Source organism: Phoca vitulina, unplaced genomic scaffold (assembly GCF_004348235.1).
Source record: "Phoca vitulina isolate PV1807 unplaced genomic scaffold, GSC_HSeal_1.0 scaffold6, whole genome shotgun sequence".
In the NCBI taxonomy this organism is placed as follows: domain Eukaryota; kingdom Metazoa; phylum Chordata; class Mammalia; order Carnivora; family Phocidae; genus Phoca; species Phoca vitulina.
This window is the reverse complement of record NW_022589709.1, coordinates 50,885,985-50,900,623: the sequence shown is the minus strand read 5'-3', so window position 1 is coordinate 50,900,623 and position 14,639 is coordinate 50,885,985. Positions and strand designations below refer to the sequence as shown.

Sequence of the window (14,639 nt, the reverse complement as noted above, 5' to 3'; positions counted from 1 at the left end):
CGAAGGGAGAGAAAGAAAGCTTGAGTTGCATTATAGCCATCTTCTGCAAAATCAGACTTCAGCTTCTGTTCATAACTAAAAACACCTCATGTTTTTTCCTGAGACATGAGCAATTGCACGAATACTATATTCTCTGATAGGCTCCAGCATGATTCCATCCAAGGTTCTGTGACAAGCCTGCATGATAAGGTTATAAGTGTTTGGGTATTTTATGCACGTGTGTAACTTTGTCACTTTGCTTTGCAACACCGAGAATTCCCTAAATATCCACAGGAGGAGATAATTCAGCATTTGGCAGATCCAGCAAAATGCCCTCCTTTATTCTCTAGCCTTACCTCGTTCTTTCTCCCACAGTTTAGTTCAATAAGTTGTAAGTGCCTGAAATCATTCTTGGTGAATAATGCTGGACCACTCTGAAAATTTGTGGCTGAGAGGGGGACCCTCGTCATCAGCACGCACTTTGTCACTGAGACAGAGTAACCCGTGGTTACTGAGCTCAGATCAGTTAAGGGGCAGAGAGCCTCCCCTCCTCACTGCTCTATAAAAGAGACCCAGCAAAGGGACCCTACCAGCTTCTAGCTCTCAGCCTGGGCGAAGGTGTGGGAAGCAAAGCCTGAGACCTTCAGGGAGGAGCATACCAGCTGCAGAAGTCAGGCCAGCATGTCTCCTTCTTTCAAACTTCAGTATCACTTCATTCTGATCTTCCTGATGGCTCTAAGAGTGGAGAACCGGTACCTAGAGGTGAGCTATCTCCGGACTGACCCATCACATCTTCTGTGTGTGTGTCCAGCCTTGGGGGATAGATAAGCTGCCTCAGCTCTCAGCCTTTGTTGGGGTTAGCTCTTTCTTCCCTATCTTTTGCCCCTTCTTTCTCCTGGTTTCCCCTGGACTGGTCTTCCTCCCTGCCTCTCCGTCCTTCCCTTGGCCCCTGGGGATACCTGGGTCTCGTGGAAAGGGTCTAAGACCTTCTCTTCTCTGGACGCGGGAGATGTATCCCGTCACTTTATTCTCTTTGCTGCGGGGCAGGGAGAGTGCCCCGCTGCCAGTCCCCTTTCCCACCTCTTGAACTTTGCCGACTGACTCGTTCTCCTTGCCAGCTGCGGGAAGCGGCGGACCACGACCCTTTCCTGCTCCTCGGCGCCAGCCTGAAGCGGGAGCTGGCGGGGGCGCCTGTGTACCGCCGCGCTCTGCGTGAGTCCGGGCTGCCGGCGCGCGTCCGCGGCCAGCGGGGAGGTGGCGAGCTTGGGCTCCGCGCCAGCGCAGGAGGCCCCGGGCACCGCCGGGGCGGGGGGTGCGATTCCCATCTTGGGGTCCCGCCGGGGACGGGGAGTCGGGAACGGGGCACGTGAGACGGGCTGCCCGGGAGCCGGTGCCTCGGTGGCCGCAGCTCTGCCCCCCCCCCCCCGGCCCCCCTGCCCTCCCGCAGGGTGCCTGGACATGCTGAGCCTCCCGGGCCAGTTCACCTTCACCGCCGACCGGCCGCAGCTGCACTGCGCCGCCTTCCTCATCGCCGAGCCCGAAGAGTTCATCACCATCCACTACGACCTGGTCTCCATCGACTGTCAGGGCGGCGACTTCCTGAAGGTGAGGCGACCCGCCCGCCCCTGCCCCCGCCGCGGGGCCCTGAGGGGCGCCGGGCCGGGGTGCGGTGCCCAGCGGGGGGGGGCTGCGGGGTGGGGAGTTAGTGCCCGAGGGGCAGAGCGCCTCCCCGACCGAGCGAACCTCGCCCCGCGCCCGAGGGCCTGCGGCCTCGCCCGTTGCAGTGCTTTAAATTCCCCTCCGTGCGCTCCCGGGATCCCGCGCTTGCAAAGACTTGAACTTGTGGCGTGAAGCACTGTGTTAGATGAAAAATGATACCAACTAACTGGCACCGCGGCTCGGGGCTACCTGGAGGGCCCGCCCAGCTTCGAAGGCCGGCCCGCGTCTCTGTGGAGCTGTGCGGGGCTCGCGGAGGCCGTCCTCAATGCCCGGGTGAGCCGGTTTGGAAGCAGCAGGGCTCTGGCGGCTGCGACGGACGCTGAGAGGGGGTCTATAGTCTGGGGCAGTTGGGAGGCGAGGACAAGTCCCCCAACCGTACCACATGCCCACTCCTAGTCGTCCCCGTGAGTCTGACCGCTCAGCTGGGGCCGGCTGATGGGGCTACGCAGGCCGGTCGCGATGGTCACGATGAGAACCTCCCAGGTGGAGTGATTTTGGAATCTGTCCAAGTCCTCAGAAGACGACTAAGTGTGATGAAGTCATCTGTAGCCGGTGATTTTGCGAATGTGCACTAGGTTGGACTCACTCAGTTGGAGACCTGTGATGATTTTAGGAGTACTGTCCGTCGACCCTGACCTTTTATCTAACCACAAACTTGAACAAAGTGAAGGGAAAAAAAAGGTCCTAAGTGGCATAACAGCCATTGCTGTCTGAGTGTTGAAGTAGTTCTTGATAGTTTAATGTGAAATAAGAGTTACAAAATGAGGGAAGTGGGCATATTACAGCCTTTGGCAAGTAGGTAAAGTTGCTGCTCCTGTTTTTTGCTTTTGCTAGTTTTGAGATGTTTTGTTAATATGTTGACATGGAGAAGGAAGAGAAAGCTGAAACCCAAATTATGCTTGTGTGGAATTCTTCGCAAGATGGGATGTGTGGAAAATGTGACCAAGATAAAAATGTATATTGTCTACAGTTTCATACCAAGGAGGCTGAAATTATAAAATAGAGTATAACAGAGTTTACTTACTTTGGATACTTTAAGGTTTATGAAGAAAAAAATCATTAATAATAATCCTTGCAAACAAGTATTGGTCAAAATACATATACAGATGGAAAGCAAGTGGTCAGGGGAGTGCAGGCTGTCAGTTGCCCACTTAGGACTGAAGGCTCATTGCTAGGTAACTCCCCCCTTTCCAACACACCTGTGACTTCAGGAGTTGATGGAAATGATCATCTACATCTGTGTGTTTTTTTGTTGGAAGGTATTTGATGGTTGGATTCTTAAGGGGGAGAAGTTCCCCAGTTCCCAGGATCATCCTCTCCCCACAACTGAGCGGTACATAGATTTCTGTGACAGTGGTCTTAGCCGAAGGAGCATCAGATCTTCCCAGAATGTGGCCATGATCTTCTTCCGGGTTCATGAACCAGGAAATGGATTCACCTTCACCATAAAGACAGATCCCAACCTCTTTCGTAAGTGGACTCCCTCTCTTAGTGGGAAGGCAGGACTTGGAGGGAGTGTCAGATCTGCTTTTCAAAGGTAGTGTGATTGCACCAGACTTAAGAAATTTGAAGTGAGGAATGATTTGAATGGAAATTCTTTTGTCATTAGAAATGACTTTAAGGATATTTCCTAGTCCTTACTCCGAAAATCAATTCACAGTTTTTAATTGATTTCCCAGGCTAGGTAGGATATTAATTTTTGGTGGGCAAAATTTTATTTTTTTTCTTTAGTCTTTTTCTGATCTTCTGAGGCACTATAATGGATTCAGTGACAAACTTTAATCCCTCTGAGTCATTCCATTGATCTGGGATTAGCTTGATGAATCAGATCTGAGGTTGTCTTCTTAGAGATATTTGGGCAAAGGCTCTATCTGAGATGTGATAGACAGATTTCATGTCCTAAGCAGAGGGTTGGACTGAAGGACCTCAGCATTGCTTTCTAATTTGGAGCCCACCACTCTAATTTCATTTCTGTTGGATACACACATAGATGCTATAAAGCTGAACAGCTCAGCCCTAAAACATGTTATTGTAATCAGAATGAGTTCATGAACCAACTACTTACTATTTTTCTCCACTAAGAGAAAAATGTATTTTTTTTAAATCGGGAAAAGAAAAAAAATCATTCATTTTTAGCTGCACACAATGGTATTAACACTTCAAATGGTGGAAGAATGGGGTCTAATCTGCCAAAGAATAATGTATTGACTTACCTTCCAATTTTTATTTTTTAAAAAAGAAGCCCCCCAAAAAGTCCATTTTTGAGAACTGGAGCAGAATAACACTAGAAAACAACACTTCTATATTTTGTGTGGTTAGAAATCAGCAATCTTGTAGAATCACCAAGGTATTTCAGTTCTTTTTGAAATTAAGTGTAATTTAAACATAGGAAAGAGAAAGAGGTAGTTCTGACTATTCTGATCAATTAGAAATCTTTGGCCCATGATCAGCAAAACTCTGATACTTCTAGTTTCATAGTTAGGAGAATAAATTTATTATAAATCTAGATTTGAGATACAAAACAAATCAGAAAGTCTTATGATAAAGTTAAACATTAATATTTTACCTTTAAAAAATATTTTACCTTTTAGTCAAGTTACCACTTAACACCCAGCAAATATTTATTCAGACATAAGCCTGCTTTCTGTTTTTCTCAGCCTCTTTTGTAACTATGTTTTTATTTATTGACTTCATTATTTTAAAAATATCATTATGGTTCCAAGTTCAGTGAATGAAGCTTTCAGGCAGGCAGGGTTTGAGTTCTGGCCTCACCTTTGAGCTTTTATTCTTTCAGATTTACAGCTCAAATTTGGACCCTAGTTAATGAAGTGTTTCTAGAACTTCTACTAGCTAGTGTTGTTTGATTATTACTTTATGTCTTACGATTGTTGTAAACAAGGTAACTCCTTGAGATTGAGATTAGAAGCCCCCTTGCCTCCCGGGACCAAATTGCCCTTGTGATACCTATTCTCGTCCAGGCCACAAGGGCCCTAGACCCTGAATAGGAGCCTAGAATAAGGATAGGATAAATTTCTATGAAAACCCAGCATACCAAATAGTGAAAATGTGATTTTGTTTTTCCACAAAGCCTGCAATGTGATTTCCCAGACCCCCAGTGGAAGGTTTACCCTGGTGGTCCCGCATCTGCGGCAAAACTGCAGCTTCTCCATAATTTATCCCGTGGCGATCAAAATATCGGATCTTACCCTGGGACACTTAAATGGTCTGCAGTTCAAGGTAAGTTGCTTTCTTACTTCCCAATCATTTACTGAGGCCACAGCTTTATCAGAGGAGAAGGAAGCATACAGGGTAAACGTGGACATTAGCAAATTGCGGGAGTGTGTCTTTCTGCTGGCTGTCAGTCCCACATGGGCTGTTACCCTCGCTGCTTTGATGAAAGCCCCCTTCTATTTCCCTTACACTGCATGTTGCGTACTCAGGTGCCCCTTCTGATTACTTGGATACTTCTCTTGTGATGTAAGAAATGTGTTCAATTGGGAAAGTTGTGGCATATAATTACAATTGAACTCTCTTGTACTTGCCTCTTTTACAAAAATTCTCTCCTAGCAGAACCTAGTGTGAGTCATCTACACAGCTGTTTTTCTGAATTTTGGCATTTCTTTATGACATGAAAGAAGTATCTCAGTGACAGAACTGTGTGATGAAGGAATGCTAAGTGTAGCATAAAATACAGAATTGGATTTTTATATTACAAAATACAGTAAAGTTTTGAAGATTTTTTTTATATTACATTCTTAAAAAAGATTTTATTTATTTATTTATTTACTTACTTATTTATTTATCAGAGAAAGAGAGTAAGCACAAGCAGGGGGAGTGGCAGGCAGCGGGGAGCCTGCTGAGCAAGGAGCCCGATGCGAGGCTCGATCCCAGGACCCTGGGATCAGTACCTGAGCCAAAGGCAGATGCTTAACCGACTGAGCCCAGGCACCCCTTCTTTACATTACATTTAGTTCAATACATTTGGCATGAAAATATTAGTTGAGAATCTCTATCAGTCTATATTTCCATGAACTTCTGTATGGACTTCACAATTAATGCTGAGTTTGACCACTTTTTTTTTTTTTTTTTGGTATTGCTGGCTTCTTCACTCTGAGTCATTCTCATTTCCTTTCACTTTTTCATATTCCTTGGTTAAGATGGCTCATATATTTGCTGACATCAAAGACACACATTGTTCCTAATCAGGCAGGTTTCAGTGAAAACCAAATAAATAGGACCAGCACTGAAGAAAGGTGTGTATCTAATTTCCATTAAGCCCTAATTTCATGGGCCAGGGCCTGTTTTTGTTTGTTTGTTTGTTTGTTTTGATTGGGCCTTAGTAGAAGAATAATCCTTTGATAAAGACCAGAATAAGCAGATGTCTTTGGCGTAGCCCTCTGGCCTGAGATTGTTTGTATGTCAATCCTGATGTTTACCACAGAAGATGGATGGCAAGCACCATCCCAGGTTGGGAGATCTGCACGTTAGTTGTTCTGAGCTGTGAGGAGTCATCTTGGCGTTTCCCCTCGAAAAAATGTTGAAGTCTGCAGTGTTCTAAACATCTATTCTTTTACAAAATAGTTTTTGGGTTCTTCCTATGTGCAAGGCACTATTCTAGATGCTGGAAATAGCAATGAACTACACAGGTCCTGCTCACATGGAAGCTGCATTCTAGTGGGTTGAGATAAGCAAAAGTGTAATGCGTTCGAAATAGTGATGAGTGCCCAACAGAAAATGAGGCAGAGTGCTGTGATAGACAAGGGAGTAGAGGGAGGGGTGGGGAGCTCCTTGAGGTAAGGTGGTCAGGAAAGAAAACCTCTGAGAAGGAGACGTTTAAAGTAAAATGTGACTGATAGGTAGGAAGGAGCCAGCAGCCCCTGAAGAGCCAGGAACACAGGGGACAATAATGCAGAGAGTCAGAGGGAGGAATGGGCTTGCTGGTTTCCAGAAATAGAAAGGTAGAGTGGGGGGGGGGCGCGAATACTGGACAGCATCAGGGAGAAGGGCAGAGCCAGGGTGTGGAGAGCCCAGCAGGGCATATGAAGGAGTTTGAGTTTATTCTAAGTGCGCTGGGAAACCACTGAAGGAGTACAGGCAGGAAAGCGACATAATCCATTTGATTATGCTCAGGTCCAGTGAGGGTGGTTGGGAATTGCTGATCTCGTGACCCAATTAATTAACAAGGTCCACGGTGGGGGAGGGGGGGGCAAGAGGGAGAGGCTTACCTAAAGGCCATTCTGGCTGGTGAAGGGGCTGTGGGGACCAGAGTGGTGCGGGAAGGGCCATTGTCACAGTTTAGGCAAGAGATGGTAGTGGCTTAGTCCAGAGAGCCAGAACCTCAACAGAGAAATCTAGGAGCTTGCTGCCGAGGAGCTGAACACAGCAGGGTAGTGTAGTACTTCTCATTCCTAAGACTAGCTGAGAGGTTTGGGAAGAGCAGAGAAAAGTCATTGAACGTCAAGGAACAGGTGTGTCCAACTTCTTTGTTTCTGCTTGGTTCCCCTCATTTTAGCTCCTACTTCTTCCCAACTTCCTTACTTCCCATTTCTCTCTCTGGGGCCTGCCTTTTCCCCTTCACCACCTCCCGCTGAAATTTAGATCCTGAAGAACCAAGTGGAAAGTTTAGTCTTAAGGGATGTTCCCCCTGGATATCCTCTCCTGAAGGGAAAGGCAATTAAGATTTTTTTCCTTCACCTCTCACTCAACTCTTGATACAAGAGCATGAGCCCTGTACACAGGAGGGCTAATTAAGCCTCTATTTCATTATTGGATGAAATTATGTGTAGAGCATCTAAGCATTGGACCCAAGATAGAGTAGGCACTTAAAAAATGAATGTCCTCACTTCCTTCCTTGTATTAGCCAAACAGTTGGTGTTATATATTATTTCCTAAGTTGTTGTTTAGTTCTAGTTGCATTTCAGTGTCTTCTAGATGTTTGAATGTGTGTTTATATATGTGTGTGTTTAACATTTTCTATTTTATTTATTTTTTAAAGATTTATTTATTTGAGACAGAGAGAGAGAGCAAGAGAGCAGGGGCAGAGGGAGAGGGAGAAGCAGACTCCCTGTTGAGCAGGGAGCCCGACATGGGACTCGATCCCAGAACCCCGAGATCATGACCTGAGCTGAAGGCAGACACTTAACCGACTGAGCCACCCAGGTGCCCCTAACATTTTCTATTTTAGATGTTGTTCCCTATGTGGCAGGGTCTACCTGGTTCACCTCTGAGCACCCTGCCACTCTGCACTAGATCTCGCGATAGTGTGCCTAAGTGAAGGAGAGGATCACAGGCAAAGCTGGCTATGTAGTTATGGGGGACAGTGCAAGATGAAAATGTGCAGGCCCTTGTTTTAGAGTTATTAGGAATTTCAGGATGGTGACAGCAGAGCCTTCAGCCAAGCACAAGGCCCTTGTAAGTGTGGGCCCGTGGGCACAGGGGACCATGCCGATGAGGCCAGCAGCCCTGATCACAGGAGCTGGGTGGCCCAAAGTGCAACCTTTGGGACTGAGAGTAGCTGCTTTATTTTTGTGGGAAAGTGAAGTGTAGGAATTGCTGTGGACAAGGCAGTGTGGAAAGGATGAAGGGAGTGGAAAACAGTTAACAGTGGATTACATTCTGGAATACATTCTGGTTTTGAGTAGCTTGAAATAAATTTGTTTTAGTTGGGAGGAGAAAGACACTGGTAACTCTACCTACCTTGAGCCCCAAAGGAGGGCTCTATTCTTTCTTTAACATTCTTAGAACTAATCTCAATGCCCATTAGTAGAAATGATAAGGATTGTCCCAAGATCAGGCAAAGTCCTTTCTAAAGAAGAGGAAAAGAGTGCCTGGGTGGCTCATCATTAAGAGTCTGCCTTCGGCTCAGGTCATGATCCCAGGGTTCTGGGATCGAGTCCCACATCGGGCTCCCTCCTCGAGGGGAAGCCTGCTTCTCCCTCTCCCATTCCCGCTGCTTGTGTTCCTGTTCTTGCTATCTCTGTCTCTGTCAAATAAATACATAAAATCTTTAAAATAAAAAAATTAAAAAAAAAAATAAAGAAGAGGAAAAGAGGTGAGTTGAAGGAAAAACTGATGTGAAAGCTCTGTTTATAAATGCTGACTGCGTGCATTAAGAAATTCGAATAATTCCATATGTATGTCCAGATGATTTAAAAAGCAAAGCATTTTCAGATTCAATTTTCATTCATTTTATGTGGAGTTTACAGATTCCCATTTCATCATTCCGGTCCTTGAGATTATAACATTTTTTTTTTTTTTAAATGCACACACATTTAAAGAAAATGATTACTCAACTGATTTAGAAGAGCAGTTCTTACGATTTTTTTTTCCTTATAAATGTCTTTTCATTTCCGGAGTCCTGGATGTTCAATTAAATGGCACCGCCAACATGGCAAGGCTGATTGAGGGGATTCACCACCTTGCGGTTGGTCAAATGGTCTGACTTCTGTAATTGGTTGAAATATATCTTCCTCTGCTGCTTCATTCTCTTAGAACCCCTCAGCAGGTTGTGGGGGAATAGGAGACTTTGTGGAGCTGCTGGGAGGACCTGGGCTGGACCCTTCCAAGATGATGCCTCTGGCTGGCCTCTGCTATTCCTTTCATGGCCCTGGTGAGACATTTCTTTGATTATTATTTATGAGCCTGTCAAGATTCCTTAAATAAAACTTGATACTTCCTTAAATAAAACACCTCAGATTTTTTTATACATGGGAAGGCAATTTCCACCCTAAAAACTTGGGTTTTGCACCTTGAGCCGATGTAAGGATTTTTACATTTGAGCATATGTATGGTATTGACAAGGCATTACCAAAATATCTGAACCTGGGAGAGGAAGCTTTGAAGAAAGAAGGGTACGTGTTTAAGGTTGGCCCTAAGAAAACCATGAAAATGACAGTTTTTATGTTCTGTGCTCTTTCCACCTTCTTGAAGTTACCTGCTTTCATCCTCTAAAGACTAGAGAGTTTACTAACTGAAAACTATGCTTCAGATAGATGTATCATCAGTTAGTAAGAGTATAATAAAGAAGTAATATCTTGTTTAAATAATGGAGTAATATCTAAATAACTTTTCCATATATATATATGGAATGTGTATGTGGATATTACTCATAGTACATAAATTAAAAGTTATATGCTTTATTAGAAATTCTCAGACTTGCTGAATGTCCCCAACTTCTAGGGGCAAAAGCAGCCTCTGGAAGACCAGTGCAAAAGCAGAAATACGTCCTGAAACCTAAAAGTGGTCACTGGTAATGAAAGACCAGTTTAGTACACAGCATGCCAAACAGAACCAGATATTCTTTGTGAGGGATCAGTGACGATTTTCCATTGGATGATGGTCAGGCGGGGTGAGGGTGGCTGGGAATTGCTGGTTTAAACAGTCAGTCCAAACAATAAAAAAAAATTAAAAAAAAATAAAATAAAATAAAAAAAATAAACAGTCAGTCCATGTGGCTTTTCTCGCCTCTTACTGTGTTCTCTGAAGCACTGGATCCTTCCATGCAGGAGGGCACCTGTGAGGAGATGCATTTGCTCGGGGTAAGAAGAGTAGATTAAGGTCTAAGGAATACTCATGCCTTAAAATTTAGGTTACTGAAACCAGAGTAATTTTGGTGCATTTATGTCAAATAATAAGTAAATCAGGTGCACATAACAAAGGAAATGGATCCTGATATATATATTAAAGTTTAGAGTAAGGTCAGAAAAAGAATAACCTTCCAAATCATGTAAAGAAAATTAAATTTGGATCTCCTCATAGAAGCTTAACCAAGACTCCCAGGTGCTTATATAAAAATAATTATAGGGTTTATATTTGTTATGTCTCTAAATTGACTTTTATCTCAATTAAGTATCTGGCTGTTTTACTTCATTTGTCATGCAATAATAATGCTAGTGTTTCTCAGGATGTAGGCCTGACAGAGACAAGGGGTCGGGAGGAGACAGACAAAATTAAAACAACAGAAAAAATTATTGTCAGGCAGATAAATCTTGCCTCAGGACCCAGCTTGACAAGGGAGAAATAAAAGAAATTTTCGATAAAACTGCTATGAGTTTTAACATACAAGTGTTCGGTCACAGCTGCACTAGAAGATATACATAAACATTGCCAGATGCTTACACAAATAATACAATTTAAAAAAACAAATAATGAATAAGATTGGATTTAAGAGAAGTAAGGATATCAAAAGCCATTCCATATAAGAAGCACAGAAAAAATGAGTCAAAAGGTACAGGTGGACAATAGAACAAAAACAAGTATATTAGTGTATATCTAAACTATGCAAATTATTTTTTGCTTTTATGTAAACAGAGTTATTATCTAGGCTCAGAAAATAATAAACGGGTGATTTTTTTTTTTTAGTCGGCATAAAATCCCGCAGTACACTCCATCCTCTAGCCCTGTCCACTAAATGCCACTTGGCATCCTCAGATAATGACAACCAAAAACTGCCCCTGCAAATTTCCAACCTGTCCCTAGAGGGCGGTACTGCTCCTGCTGCCAACACTGAGCTAGAGCAGAGGTGCAGGGGTGGGTAGACAGCTTGCCTGCACTACGGAAGCCTTGCAGATAGGAGAACATGAGAAGTGCAGAGACATCTTATTGCCTCTGTTAAATAACAAAAATTCCACTGAATAGATTTTAAAGATCTCATTGGCTTTAGTAAACAATTCATGAATGGGGCAACATTCCATCTAGCAGGTAGAGGGGTCTCCAAGGCATTGTACCAAATGGAAGGTTTTTATAGAAGGAGGGTGGGGCAAGAAATTTGGCAAAAGAAAAAGATTGTTCCAGACAAGGGCACTTTCCCTTAGGGGGAAAAGCAAGGTGTCTTGTCATGCAGATTGCCTCATCCTCCTTTTGGGGGATGGAGAGGGCCCCTGTAGCCGACTCACTGACACTGATAGAAAAATTCCTGACTGGTTAAGGCTACCTTTCTGGGGGAGGTTGAAATTACAATTAGATTAGGTATTAAGCCCCAGTTTCATACCTTGGCCTAAAGGGCACCATTTTGGGCCTGTGATTTTCTTTCTTTCTTTTTTTTTTTTTTTTTAAAGATTTTATTTATTTATTTGACAGAGAGGGAGATAGCGAGAGCAGGAACACAAGCAGGGGGAGTGGGAGAGGGAGAAGCAGGCTTCCTGTCGAGCAGGGAGCCCGATGTGGGACTCGATCCCAGGACCCTGGGATCATGACCTGAGCCGAAGGCAGACGCTTAACGACTGAGCCACCCAGGTGCCCTCTTTCTTTCTTTTTTTCCCCCTGTGATTTTCTTTTTAACTCCTCTTTCCAGCCAGTTTTTTTTTTTTTTTAAGATTTTATTTATTTATTTGACAGAGAGAGAGAGACAGTAAGGGAGGGAACACAAGCAGGGGGAGTGGGAGAAGGAGAAGCAGACTCCCCACCAAGCAGGGAGCCTGATGCGGGGCTCGATCCCAGGACCCTGGGATCATGACCTGAGCCAAAGGCAGACGCTTAATGACTGAGCCACCCAGGTGCCCCTCCAGCCAGTTTTATTTGGCTAACAGTGTTTTTGCACATGAGGAAAACTGAGTTCACTTTCAGTATTCTACAATTAATTATATATTATAATAAAAATGAAAACAGAACTTTTCACCTGATGGCAAGAGCATGGTTTGAGTATGTGAGAGGAGCTACATCCCCTCGCTTTCTTTGTGTTTAAATGATCTTATCGATGGAAATGGTTTGTGTGGTTTCTAACCTGCAGGGAACCTTTTACTTTTTTCGTGAATTATAGCCCAAATGAAAATTGGCTGTGACAACACGGTGGTGCGCATGGTGTCCAGCGGAAAGCACATAAATCGTGTGACTTTTGAGTACCGCCAGCTGGAGCCATATGAACTGGAAAACCCAAGTGGAAACAGTATCCAAGAAATCTGTTTGTCTAGTCGTTGAGTAACCAACCCCAGTGATTTACAAGCTGCTAGCTAAGTGAGTTTTTAATAGCTATTATATATGATTTTGATGACCAGCTAGTTAAAAGCCTTTCATACTCAGTATTCCCAGGCTTCAGCACACATTAGACACATACACAAAACACACACACACACACACACACACCCGTGTGTGCACAAGCATACATTAATTTTTGTACCTTGCTTCTTTTTCATTGTAATATATGAATGACCACATGGCGGCAAATAGCCCCTCTTTGGTAGAAAAACAGTTTTCTGTAATTCTTTGGTATGCTACAAACCTGAACTGGTAAGAGAAGCACAAAGCAATGGGCAATAAGAAATTGTATCTCAAAAAAAAAAAAATTGTATCTCCAGAGAAAATGCCATAAAGGAATTAAAATGGTGGTGTTCATATCAGTTTTAGAGCAGAAAACAATTGAATGTCTGTGTATACCAAATTAGTTGTATCTGTTTGTTTTCTGTTTGTTATTCTAATAGGCAATAACTATAGCTATTCTTTATTGATTTATAGCATCTTGTTTCTAACAGAACTTTGTAGCATGGAAAAAGTTTCCATCCACAAATACAAACATGAATAAATATATCAGAATGTTGGCACCTGACATTGTGCTTTGTTTTCCTGAGTAGTCCCCTCCTTTACTACCATCAGAAAATAATGTTCTCATGTGATGCAGAAGCAAATGCTGAGCTAAATCATTTTAGACTTCTTACAGCCAGTAGAACTCTGGGCCAGGGGAGTAGAATTATTTAGAGCACAAGGCAGAATTGCACTAACTGGTGCGGGCAGCAGGATGCCGAAATCCTCTTTCTACTGTCCTCCGAGAGAACTGAGAATACATAGTTTTATCCCTGTGGGATGTACTTCTCAGCAAGGACAGCAGGGGTCTTACAGCTCTCATGGACATTTGCAGATATTGGAGGACTTCTTTGGTACTGAGGGCAATTTACTGTTGACTAAGACTTGTCCACGTCTCGCTGGAGACTATGGTCTATAAAAGACAGCTTGGGGCCAAAAATGAGGTCCTGAGCAAAAAAGGAAATACTCCGTACTGAACTCTTTTCTTTGGATTAATGGGTAGAAGCTGCAAACTCTGCCACAATTAATGGCCTGATTATGATTCCTGAAACATATTTAATATAAAGGTCATTTTATAATGAAATGTACTGGAATCCAATACACTGGGCTTGTTAACACAATTTGAAAACCAGGCAGAAAGAAAACTACTGGTTGAGGGTGCTAAAAATACCCAGGATTTAGCACAAATTTTGGCAGAGTAGATATTTTGGAATGAATGAATTAATGCCTGAATGGATGAATGGGCGGACAGATGAATAAATGGTAGGATAAAGGCTGGGAGGAATGAATAAATGCCTGGATGGATAGACTTCCTGGTGAGTTATATCAGACATTGGATTTTCATTTCATAGAAAGTAAATTCTGTGAAGTTGAACCCTTTTCTTTTTCACAGTCCCTTTAGCAACCTAAAAATGAATGCAGTCACATCACTGTCAGCAGTTTCTGGCTCTTAACCCTCATGATCCTGTATGCTGAGTACAGAAAATGATCTGAGGTAAGGAGGCGAGTATTTTACCATGGACCTTAGGACAACCTGCTTTTATTCCTAGGGGACATTATGCAAGCCACTCAACCTCACTGCACTAAAATGGGGAGGACTGGTGGCCCTTCCAACGCTGACAGTCTGCATTCATTTGTGACATTATTTTACTTCAAAGCTCATTACTGCAGCAGAGCACACATTCTTTAAGAGGATAGCCACTCCAGTGAACTGTCCAAGACATTCTTTGGATATCCATGTCTTAGTCTTCATTCCAAAAGGATGGGGCAGTGCTCTGGAAACAAAATGGTGGATGAGATCTCTGGGGAGCGTTACATGGTGTGTCCTTCACCAAGGGAGTGAAGGCACCTTCACCAAGGGAGTAAAATGTTATCTGAAATTCTGGCCAAATTTGACTTTCTGAGAAAAGCAGTATGCACAGTGGGGA

At 43.5% G+C, this 14,639-nt stretch overlaps 1 protein-coding gene across 1 annotated transcript; it reads left to right on the top strand.

The window, feature by feature from the left end:
• The first annotated feature begins 262 nt into the window (after positions 1 to 262).
• CRHBP (corticotropin releasing hormone binding protein) lies at positions 263 to 13,557 on the top strand. Its single transcript, XM_032404160.1, has 7 exons — positions 263 to 741; positions 1,098 to 1,191; positions 1,427 to 1,584; positions 2,958 to 3,168; positions 4,787 to 4,935; positions 9,190 to 9,307; positions 12,455 to 13,557. The coding sequence occupies exons 1-7, from the start codon at positions 661 to 663 to the stop codon at positions 12,610 to 12,612; spliced, it is 969 nt and encodes a 322-aa protein (XP_032260051.1). The 5' UTR covers positions 263 to 660; the 3' UTR covers positions 12,613 to 13,557.
• The last annotated feature ends 1,082 nt before the right edge of the window (positions 13,558 to 14,639 follow it).

Coding starts and splice junctions, on each gene's coding strand:
- CRHBP (XM_032404160.1), top strand. CDS start 661: ATGTCTCCTTCTTTCAAACTTCAGTATCACTTCATTCTGATCTTCCTG. Junction 742..1,097: donor TGGAGAACCGGTACCTAGAG/GTGAGCTATCTC, acceptor TCTCCTTGCCAG/CTGCGGGAAGCGGCGGACCA. Junction 3,169..4,786: donor GACAGATCCCAACCTCTTTC/GTAAGTGGACTC, acceptor TTTTCCACAAAG/CCTGCAATGTGATTTCCCAG.